Source organism: Nematolebias whitei, chromosome 10 (genome assembly GCF_014905685.2).
Source record: "Nematolebias whitei isolate Nwh7 chromosome 10, NemWhi1, whole genome shotgun sequence".
Taxonomy (NCBI): Eukaryota; Metazoa; Chordata; class Actinopteri; order Cyprinodontiformes; family Rivulidae; genus Nematolebias; species Nematolebias whitei.
Window position 1 is genome coordinate 45,038,723 of NC_056507.1, and position 12,540 is coordinate 45,051,262.

The 12,540-nt window shown below is 43.7% G+C and overlaps 1 protein-coding gene across 1 annotated transcript in view; it reads right to left on the reverse strand.

Annotated features, from left to right (window-relative positions):
* LOC119416524 overlaps positions 1 to 1,990 on the reverse strand; it is a 9,059-nt gene extending 7,069 nt beyond the window's left edge. The window contains 1 exon segment of the mRNA XM_037683754.1: positions 1,954 to 1,990. Coding sequence (XP_037539682.1) covers positions 1,954 to 1,990 — 37 coding nt within the window.
* Between the last annotated feature and the right edge of the window lie 10,550 nt (positions 1,991 to 12,540).

The window sequence follows — 12,540 nt, forward strand, 5'->3', positions numbered from 1 at the left end:
CCACCAAGTCATTGGTTCAGGTATGTTGACGACACCTGGGTTAAAATTAAATCTCAGGAAGTCCAACATTTTACTGACCACATCAACTCTGTGGATAAATACATCAAGTTCACATGAGAAGATGTAAAAAATGGCAAGTTGGCTTTCTTGGACTGTGAGGTCTCAGTCTCTGATAGAGGACATTTGCAAACCGAGGTGTACCGCAAACCCACCCACACAGACCAGTATTTGCAGTTTGACTCCCATCACCCTTTGGAGCACAAGTTAGGAGTCATCAGGACTCTGTATCACAGAGCAGACAGCATCCCCACTAGCTCGGGAGCCAGGCAGAAGGAGAAATCCTACACAAAACAGGCTCTAGAGCAATGTGGATATCCTAACTGGGCCTTCCTGAAAGCAGAGAAGAAACCCAAACAGGACTCCAGTCAGCCATCAGGTGAAAAGGAGGAACCCAGACCAGTGGTCATTCCGTATGTTGAGGGGGTATCAGAGAAACTGAGACGTTTATTTTCTAAACATAACGTCCCAGTGGCTTTTAAACCCCAAAATACATTACGGCAAAGACTGGTTCATCCCAAAGATCCAGTCCCCCGGCACAAACAGAGTAATATTGTGTATGCTGTTCAGTGTCAGGAGGGCTGTGATCAGTCTTACATCGGGGAAACAAAACAGCCACTGGCCAAAAGGATGGCCCAGCACAGAAGATCAACATCATCAGGCCAGGATTCTGCGGCCTACACTCATCTCCAGGCCAGCGGTCACTCTTTCAAGGATGAAGATGTGCACATCCTGGACAGAGAGGAACGATGGTTTGAGAGAGGAGTAAAGGAGGCCATCTTTGCGAAAAGAAATCATCCATCATTAAACAGGGGTGGAGGCCTCCGGGTTCAACTGTCCCCCTCTTACAATGCTGTGATTGCTAGTATCACTCAGCCCTCTGTGAATAGTAAACAGCCATCAGTGTGCTAATGATCCATTGTTAGGCTGATGGTCCTTCTTGAGCATGTGATCAGCTGGTTTTGGTTGTCAGCAGCAAACTGGTTGATCCACTCTGAGAAGGTGCTATTTAAGAGACTGAGCTGAAAACAGCACCTCAGACTGAGGAAGTCTCTTGGATGAGAGACGAAACGTTTCTAGATTTTTTATTTTTTTTTGCTTTGTTTTGTTTTTTGTTTTTTTGAATGTCCAGAGGACCAGATTGAACTTTTTTGTACTCCTAGAGAACTTGAGATAATTAAATGTTTCCTTCATGAAACGCACCAAGACAATGACACCACAGGTGCCGACTTTCGGTCAGTGATCTCTCTGGCCAACCAACAGTTGGACCAACCAGCTGCAGATGTAGAACTTCAACCTGCAACCGCAGATTGTAACTATTTCTGACATTGGTTTTCCTTCAGATCAACAAACTGACTATTCACACACCCTGAATGCAATCTCAGAAGTTCAAATGAACCCTGATGATCTCTATTTCGAGAACAATTACTCTGAATTCCCAGAGGAACCTCCAAGTCACCAATTTTTGTGTAACCTTACCGAACGGGGGCCCGCAGGAAAGTTTTACTTTTCACTAACGCTGGAAAAAGTCCTTACCCACGACACACTTCTTGACACCACAGCAGATGTCACCTTGATGTCAGCCACCCTGTTCAAGAAACTACAGTCAGCAGCAAAACGCCAACAAGATCTTGGTTCTTAAGCCGTGCCTCCTTGGTATCAAACTTTACGCGTCTAACAACACAACTGTATCCTTTGTGACTCAGATATAGTTTAAGATCAGTAACATGACACTTAGCCATCCAGTTAATGTGTCTGATTTAGAAACATTTCCACTATTGGTGGGACAAGATTTGTTGACACGTTTTCAGCCTTTGATCGATTTTAAGAATCTTAAAGTTTGGGCCCAGGTGCGCCAACCCCTGCCCATCTTTGCTGGACCAGAACTGTACTCACAGTGCTTGGCACTGGATACGTCTGGAAGGTCAACCATCTCTCCACCCAAGACAAACATCAGGTGACTGAGAACACACCTGCCACAGAGGTAGTGTCAGTTACACCTGCACAACCACTAGAGCTGCAAGGAGCTCATATGATTGACACTACAGTGTCTCTCCAGACTAACAAATTCAACACTAACAGGGATCTCTATGATGCTCTGACTCAGAGTCCATCTATTCTCAGAGAGGCCACGCAGAGGGGTCAGGACAAAAAAAACAGGTTAACGATCTCACAGACTCGTTAACTAACAACAGTACCACTAGTGGTAACACACAGTCTTTTGACCCCTCCTGGCCACCTGATTTTATCCCAAACCCACCCACCCAAGCGGTGCAAACGCTCACACATCCATGTGCTGCAGTCTGTTCTTCTGATCTTTTACAACCGACTGCTAACACAATCTCAGTTGGACCAGCATTGTCTGATAAAGACATGATTAAGCTTCAATCTCTGGATCCAGCCATCAAAAGGATGATTCACTACCTAACTGATCCAGATCATGTCACTCCCTCCTCAGAGGAACTTGACTCAATCCCTGAACTTTGTTCATTCCTTAAGGTAAAACCTTTCCTGAAAATGTTCAAGGGCATGTTATTATTTGCTCCTGAGCCAACAACTTCACCTTCGTTCGTGGTGCCTCATGACCACAGGGGGATGATGATAGCACATGCCCATGAAACCCCATCTTCACAACACAATAGTGCGAAAGCAACACTCAAAGTGTTAGGACAGGTTTCTTACTGGCCAGGAATGCACAAAGATGTAAACAGCTACATCAGAGACTGCATGATCTGTTGCCAACTCCAACCTGCAAGAGCTCCACATCTATCTACTGGCATTTCTTCATCTAAGATGATGAATGGTCGACAAATGACACTTCCTTTATACACATATTACAAACCTGGTGAAAGCACCAACCCACAGTACATAAAAGATTGGAATAAACAACTGAGAAATACCTTCACCTTTAATAAAAAGTGTCTTAACAAGATGACTAAACAACTCAAAACATACCATGACGAATATGTAGGGGAATACCACCTCAGAAACGGAACACCACCTCAGAAACTGTTCACCTCAACTTAAACAGACAGTTAAGTTAAGTCTCACTTGTATACCACTTTTACACTTCTTCACTTATGCTTCTACACAACTACTTCCGTCACATCTTCAAGCATTGAACTTTGAGTAAACTTCAGAGAAGAAACTTCCTCCTAATGAGATATCAGATTCAGAGAGTCAGAGTTTCTTTATTGTCATTCGCACCCCATGTAGTACATGTGGTGGAGCGAAATTATGTACACAGGGTCCCAGTTACATCCAACAATAAAATGTACAAGAAAAACAGTAATAACATCTAAGATATGAACTAAGAAAAACATCAACTAAATATACACTAAGCACTCATAACATAAAAACATTGAACATCAGCACAAACATGAACATGAACAACATATCTTGGGGAGAAGAGAAACATCTTTTCTGCAAATGCCCTTTAAACACGAGAAAATAACTCACTAGCGCACAAACTTGAGTCCAATTAATAATTTTCTTGCTTAAGAACCGGAAAGCAAGTGGTGCCCCTTCAGAATAAAATTACTAATAAAAATTTAACGATCTGAGGACCGTTTCCTCTACAGTTATGTGGGAGAGTGGTGGCGCAGCGGTTAGAAGATGGGCCTGTGATCGGAAAGTTGCAGGTTCAACTCCTGGTACCATCAACATCAAAATGTGGGTAGAAAAGGTGAAACACCCACACCTGCCTCCACCCTCATTGGCCCCACAGCAAGGCCCTTAACCCCCACCATCTGCTCCAAAACAGGTCTCTCTTGAAAATGAGTTCTCGTGACTCAATGAGACTACCTGGATAAATAAACGGTCAATGAAAAAATAAAAGTTTAAAATAGAAATACTCACATCATGAGGCCGAGGTTGTGGGTGTGATGTGCACGTTCCTGAGAGGCCACAGACAGAGCAGCTCCAGCTTTTGTTGAGTTCCTGTAGTCCTGCAGTTTTCAAGCTGAAATGAAAAAGCATAATGAATATGAACTTTACAGTCTATAGTTACATGTACACATAAACACATGGAGGTATCTCACCTTGTGACTGACAATAAAATATATAACTTTATGAACGTTAATGAACTTATAATGATGCTCCTACTCTTTGAAGGTGAACCGATGGTACCACACCATCTCTCAGTCGGTTAAATGTCACATTTGTTTGACAGAACTTTAATATTTAAATAAATCCACCTCCTCAATGCTGAGGCTCCCCGAGCCACATGCTGCTCGCCATGCTTTATGGTGGCTCTCGTGACTGGTTACAACAGTACACCAGCACAGCCAGTACATTTTTAAAATGTGCTGGCTCATTACGCAATAATTGTGCATGTCGGCTCGGGCATCTATGATGCGGTTTCATGAATCATACAGCGCAAAGACAAAATGAGAATGCACAATATAATATTGTATTAATCTATTTGTTGATGAGGAGGCAGGTCAAATCGACCGGTAGAGGTAATAATAAAAATAAAAAAAAAGTCCTGTTAACCTCAGAAGGATCAGCTGATCATCACCAGCCGCGCACATGTCCGCACCTTCAGTCATCTGTAGTGAAGGAAGTTGCAGAATTACAGGGCCGGTTCTAGGCATGGTTACATGAGGGGGTAGGTAGAAATGTGAAGGGGCCATCTTCATCCATACACATATTACAGCATATTCATTTTTGAGCATGGACTCTGGTATTCATTGTTATTATTGACTTGTGTTTCCTTCATGGTACTGGGGTAATAGATAAAATCTAAAATGTTGACACCTGTGAGTCAACATTTTCAACCATGAACACTATCAAACAAAAACAAAGAAACTGAATGACCCATGCCCATCTTGAATGTCTCACTGTGGCTGCAACAACAAATTACAAATACAAGAAATGGTAAATGGACTGTACTTATATAGCGCCTTTCTATTTTATTTCAAGATACTCGAAGCGCTTTACACTACAATCTGTGCCCTCATTTACCCATTCATACAGCACTACTAGATCTCTACAAAGATAATTGAACAAATCATTCTAAAAAGACTAATCAGTGATTTAGCACATTCATACACTGATGGGACACACATCAGAGGCATTGAGGGGTTCAATGTCTTGCCCAGTGACACTTCGACATGTGACTGCTGGTGGATTCGAACCCCCAACTCTTGCATAGGACGACGACTGCTCTAACCACTCAGCCACAGCCGCAGAAAGTCAAGGACATGCTCCACAGCTTCTCATCTCAGTACTAAAGTACATTTTGTTCAAACAGATAATGTGCTGGCTGTGTTTCTTTTTTGTTTTTATGTGGGTTGTTCTATTTTTTTCTCTGAGTGACTTGGGGTGATATTGCAGTTCTCCCCTTGACTTTGATCTGTCAATATGTCTCTTGAAAAAAAAAAGATCACTGCATTATAGGGCTAGGCATGAGAATGAAGTCCCAGATACATCCAGGGTAAACAGTCAGTTGAGTCTGTCAATTAAGTTGCCTGTAAAGATTTTTAAGTTCCAGCAGGTGTCAGTATGCAGTGACACAGTATCAATACAGTAGTAATGTGTCCTTCTGCATCGAGGCTTCAAAGCATGTGTCGAGTAATCCAGGAGGATTTATGTGGAACGTGTATTGAGGCGTGTATTGATGATGCATGTAGTGACATTCGAGGCCTCGCTAGTGGGCCGTACCACGTGACTGATTCAGGAACCGGCTCGTTTGTATGCACGAGATTCGAAATAAGGGGCAGACAGAAAAATCCATCATCACCATCATCATAAAGACAGATTAAGATCAGTTGCAGATCAAATTTAGACGGAGGTCCTCACAAACATGATGTCATTTTTCTTTTATTCAACTTAAAGCTTCGCAAACCAGTGCTGTTATTATAATCCATCTACCTGTTTTATATTTATAGTCCACTTGATGGCACAGTAGAGCAAATGAAGCACCATGGTATATTGGATCATGAGTCGAGTTATTTGATGGAAAGCCTCAGTGCTTCATGAAGCTTCAGCTCACCATCACTACAATACAGTTTGGCAATGTGTTGAAAAGCTTCATTATGCCTAATTGACCCATCACTATCAGGTAGTGAACTACTTTATGACACAATGGTTCAAAATGCTTCAAAAAGCCTCATTTTCACATCACTAATAATCAGAAACTGGGTCAGTACTGTGGTCAGATTTCAGAGTCCAGAACAGTCGAGGGCAATGCAAGGTGAAGAATCCAGAAGACAGGCATGGGATCAAAACAAGAAATACAGGTAAGACTTTGGCATAAGCTCTGGATATTTACTCACACAAGACTTTCTGTAATCTGGCACTGGATGACTGAAGAGCTGTGGCTTAAATAGAGCTGTGAGCAGGTGGAAGTCATGAGGAGTAATTGCAGCAGGGAAAACGAGGGGGGGTGGCCAAGAGTGAGCAGAGCAGGGAGAACTCGGGGATGGGTGACAGGCAACTCAGAGGCTGAGGCATGAACACAAAGGCAGAACATGGCAGACTGGGACATAATCGTGACAATTTGTTTATAAAGCACATTTACCAAAGTGTTTAACAATGAAATCAGAGTGTCGAGTAAAAAAACAACAAGACATAATTAATAGAATTAAAAATAAAAACATAAAAAACACAAACACAATGAGAAACAATGGGATAAAAACAACAGATCATACTGTGTTAAATGTCAGTGAATACAGGAGCGTTTTCAGGAGAGATTTAAAAGCAGGGACTGAAGTGGCCTGTCTACTGTTGGGGGGCAGATTGTTCCAAAGTTTAGGGCCAATGACTGAAAAAGCCCAATCTCCTCTGAGCTTCAACCTTGTTTTTGGTACAACCTAAAGCAGCTGATCAGATGATCTCAGCACCTAAGAAGGAACACAAGGTTGAAGTAGGTCAGAGCGTTATGCAGGTGCAAGGCTGTTAATGCACTAAAATGTCAACAGTAGCATTTTAAAATCAATTCCAACACATACATAGAGCCAGTGGAGGGAGGATAAATCCAGTGAAATATGTTCAAACCTGTGAGTTCCTGTCAATAGCCAACTGCAGCATTTTGGATGAGCTGGAGACGTGAAAAGGAAGCCTGACTGACCCCAACATAAAGTGCTTTACAGCAGTCCAGCTGTAACAAATGCATGGACTAATTTTTCATGATCAGATCTGGACAGCACAAACTTAAGCTTAGCTATTTGTCTTAGCTGAAAGTTTTTTTGAAGAACAGAGTTAATCTGTTCATTGAACTTAAAGTTTGAGACTAAAACTATCCCAAGATTTGTAACAGACTGCATAAGATAGGGCTGAAGAGAGTCAAGATTAACAGGATCAGTGACAGTAGTAGAGCTAGGGCTAAACACAATAACTTCAGATTTCGGATCATTAAAACTTAAAAAATTTGAAGCCATCTAATGTATGCCTTGATATCATTGACATTTTAACAGAGGGTGACTGGAGATTGCATTGTTGAATTTTAAGGGCAGATAAATTTGTGTGTGTGTGTGTGTGTGTGTGTGGTTTGGTGGTGGTGTGTGTGTGTGTGTGTGTGTGGGGGGGGGGGTGTCCGGGGGCCTTTCTGGGTGGAGTTTGTATGTTCTCTCCGTGCATGCGTGGGTTTTCTCTGGGTACTCCGGTTTCCTCCCACAGACCAAAAACATGCATGTGAGACTGATTGTAACTCTAAATTGTCCCTAGGTGTGAGTGAGAGAGTAAATGTTTGTTTGTCTCATTTGTCTCTATGTGTCCCTGTGATGGACTTGTGACTTGTCCAGGGTGTACCCCACCCCTCGCACAGTGATTGCCGGACATGGGCACCGGCGACCCCTGTGACCCAAAATGAAAGAAGTGGGTAAAAGAAAATGGATGGATGGATAAATCTGGCAGTCATTAGCATAACAATGAAACGAAAGACCATGTTTCCTCAGGATAGACCCCAAGGGGAGCAGATGCAAAGAAAACAGAAGGGGCTCAAGAATGGAGTCTTGTGGTACCCCACAGGAAAGAGGCACAGAAACAGATAAATTATTACCAACATTAACACAAAAAATCCTGTCGCTCTGATATGAACGGAACCACTCTAACATTGCACCCGTAATCCTAGCTTAGTGTTTTACCGATGATAAAAGGATACTGTGGTCAACAGTAGCTATGTTTACATGCACAAAATTCTTTGATAGGATTGAAATGTTTTCAGATTAAATAATTCAAATGTATAACTTACATGGGCACAATCTGTTCACGATGCGCATTTACGTTCAATGAGCTTTCATTTGAACAGAAGTACTGACAAGCTAACAGAAGCTAAGAGAACTTTGCCTCCTCCCCCGTCCTATCCAGCATTGTAACACTCATGATTATTGTCAGAGTGTCAAGGTGTGGCCCAACAGATTTAATTTCACAAGCTGAGCATTATGGTTGGCCTTAATGCTCCACTTGATATATAAATAAAACTTTATTAGAATTGCTTTGGGTTTGTTTCAGATGTAATAGACACGGGGATGAAAAAACAAAGAAGAAAACAAAGTAGAAAAGTGGGAGAAGGGTTAAAAGGGAAAGAATGAGATAGGATAAGAGGAGAGAGAGGTATAAAGAGAACACAAATCAACATCACTGACGTCTGCCACTAGACCCGAGAAAAGAAAAAAAAGACAAAACCGAGAAACCACAATAACAAACAGCATATATAATGATACTTATAACATCATTAGAAAGTATTTTATACAGTATCATACCATACCATTTTATTTACTGAGCACTTAAAACAGCAACAAGGCCAACCAAAGTACTGTACAAACAGAAAACAGGCAACGCACAAAACAACATACAAAATGAAGTAAAATCAAAATATAGACACAAAATCATTGCAGATAATAATAGACATAGGAAGTTCTCGCACAGCTCAGTTGAGACTTCCAGAGGTGATGGTTCAGTGAGGTGGAGAACTGAGTTTATGGTAGAGAAGATAAAGCATGGGTTGTGAGAGTTTGAAGCAATGATATCAGAAAAGTATTGAGATTTAGCAGCTTTTACTACTTTCTGATAACGACGCCAACTCTCTTTTAGCATTTGAAAAGAGATCTGTTACATATCTTTCTTCCAGTTGCGCTCCGCCCTCCTACACTGTTGCCTAACCGCCTTGGTGATGTCATTCAGCCAAGTTTCAGATCTGAGTTTCGATTTTCTAGTTTTAACGGGAGCAACACGATCTGGAGCCATTAAGCAGCCAGAGTTGAACTGGGATGTCAGCTCCTCAGTGGTGGTGAGAAACACCGGGGGCTGAATTATCATTTCAGAGATATAAACATCTGTGAAGCATGCGGCAGTGAAGCGGTTAATGGCCCGGTTGCGGCGTGCAGGAGCGCACGGCTTAGGAGTTAGATGGGGGAGGGTGAACTCAAACCTGACTGGCATGTGGTCTGAAAAAACATTGTCACTGATTTCAAAATTACTGTCACCAATTTCAAAGTTACTAACAGCCACATCACGTGTTACAACAAGGTCCAGTGCATGTCTACGCTCTTGGATGGGACCATTTACATGCTGATTTAGATTAAATGAGTCCAATAAATTTAAAAAGTCATTAACCCAGGGCTTCTCTTGACAGCACACATGAATATTAAAGTCCCCAATAAAGAAAGCATGATCATATTCTGGTGTGATTTCAGCCAAGAAATCAGAAAATTCATTTATGAAATCCTTAGATCGAGGTGGGTGGTAGACGAGTGCACATGAAGTCGAAGGCGAATGACCATGTTCAAAGATGCTCAGCTCAAAGCTGGAGCAGGAAACACAGATGGGCAATTGTTTACAGATGAAAGTTGATTTGAATATTGTTAATAATCTACCACCACGCCAGCCTGATGGCCGCGGTGCATTAAAATACAGACAGTTTGGTAGTAATAATTCCGTTAAGGCGCTGGACTCACCGGGAGCCAGCCAAGATTCCGTGATACAGAGAAAGTCCAAATTGTGCTCTTGAAAGTAGTCCCTGAAGAGAAAATTTTTGTTGGTAACGGATCTTGCGTTAACCACACACGTCCTGATACAGTCCAAAGTAGACCCAGCAGAGGTTGAGGGCACACGCCAGCGGCCGCAGATTTTCAATGACAGCCCTTTCAGGTTGGCTCGTACACCGCACCGGCTGACATCTCCTGTTATTTACCTGGTCAAGGTGCGTGGAAAGTGTGTGTGTGTGTGTGTGTGTGTGTGTGTGTGGGGGGGGGGGGGTCCAGTGTTATGCTCATATTGATCCAAATAAGCGACATCGGCAGCACAAAATCGAAGATCCAGAAGCTGTTGTCGATCATACACTAGGCCAACCAGCCAGCGCTCCGCCAAAGCGAAGCCATGCCCCCGATCACAGCCATACACGACAAATGACCACACAACCACAGCTGACCTCCACCAGAACCCGGCAACCAACTCAGCCAAAGGGCCGGCCATCGCAACCAGGAAACTTGATCAAAAAATCCAGACAACCCAGGGAGAACCATTGCACCGGCCCCACCACCAACCGAGCCCCCAAGGCCCAAAGTCCACCCACAGCTCAGACCCCAACCAGGTGGCCTACCCCCCTCCCTGCCACCAACCCTAAATGTCAAATGGAGAACGAAGTTTAAGAAAAAATAATAAATTAATAAAATAATAAAATAAAAAATATATATAATTAACAAGAAGACCCCACTCCTCCCACTTCCCACTCAAATAAGTTGTTGATGCATGTTGTTATATAGTGCGTTTAAAATGGGGGGAGGGGGCAGGGATGAGGTGGTGACCAGCACAGACAGCAGGCAGTGCCCGTTCACCCCCCAACCCTTGCCCAGAACCCTAAATGTCTACATGCTACATTTGAGAGTGGGCACAGGTCCCAGAGGTGACAATGATTACACATCCCACCACCTATGTGCCAGGGCGGCTGTGGCTGAGTGGTTAGAGCAGTCGTCCTCCAATGCAAGAGTTGGGGGTTCGAATCCACCAGCAGTCACATGCCGAAGTGTCCCAGGGCAAGACACTGAACCCCTCATTACCTCCGATGTGTGTCCCATCGGTGTATGAACGTGATAAAACACTGATTAGTCTCTTTGGAATTATTTGTTCAATTATCTTTGTAGAGATCTAGTAGAGTGCTGTATGAATGGGTAAATGAGGACACAGATTGTAGTGTAAAGTGATTTGTGTATTTGGATAAGATAGAAAGGCGCTATATAAGTACAGTCCGTTTCAGTTTACCGTGTGCTCACCCCAGACCCAGTATATGCATGTGTCATGAGAAGTGAGTGTCTAGGTTGTATAAAAAAATTGAGGCCCAGGTCTCTACGAACCATGGAGATGGAGGATCCTCCCCGCAGCTCAGTACTGCACCTGATCCCCAAGGCCCTGTTTGAGTGGTTGTGTGATGGAGTGGGCGGAGGAAGATGTCAGGATGGGGCGGTAGAACTGAGGTGGAAATGCCCTCCCACAGGGCCAGCTCCCCCACTGAATCCAATAGGCACCCCCTTCTCCGAGATCTGCCAGAGGATAGAGGCTCAAATATATCCACCTTAGGAGCAGGTGGCAGCCGCACCACCAGGGACCAAGGCCACAGAGCGGCACATAGCCTCGAGGACCGACCAGAACTAGGGCCAGCAACCCAACCCCCCCACCCCTGAAAAATTGCCCAGACCCCCCAATCCGATCCCTAGTCCAACACCCAGCCCCCTGGCCAAAGAAGCCACCAAATTCCAACAACAACAACCAGCCAGGAGTGCCCAAACAGCCACAGACTGCACCGCGGTGACTGAGAGCACACCCCCACCCCCACAAAGGAACCGACCAGTCCACCCACAGCAACACCCACAATGAGAGTACACTACGCAAGGGAGGACACACACCTAACAGGCCCACACCACCTGAGGCCAACAGTGCAGAGCCACCTGAGCGAGAGCCCCCAATACACGCCCCCCCACCCCCATCCACAGCCTCCAAGAGCCCAGAACCCCAGCTAAGCACCAGACCGCAGCCACAGCCAGGCAAGAAGAAACCCAGGCTTAGTCCACCCATCCCCTCTCATTGCCCACTCTGCCCCCACCAAGAGTATCAACCCCCCGAGGTAGTTTAGCATATGGTAATCATGGGTCAAGTTGAGATGAGACTCTTTCAAGATAGAACAAGAAATAAGAATTATTACCAAGAATATATCAGAATCAATAAACTGTAGAACAGTAACAAAAAAAATTGTTAAACTATCATAGGTCAGTCAATCAGGGTGCACCTGGTGATGAGATGCTGAGATCACGTGAGAGCTGTGCTGCGTAAGTAACATGGCAGGATACTGCTAAACAAATACGATTCGACTCAGGTAAAATCAAGCCAATATATTACAATCAAACATAAAAAAAATTGTTAATACTAACCTCTGCATATTGTTTCAATAAACCAAACTGAACGAGGAAACCTTGGACAGTCTCGAGTTACATGGACGAGAGTTTTAACAACATCGTGATGGGCAAACCACAAAAAAACACCGCATCC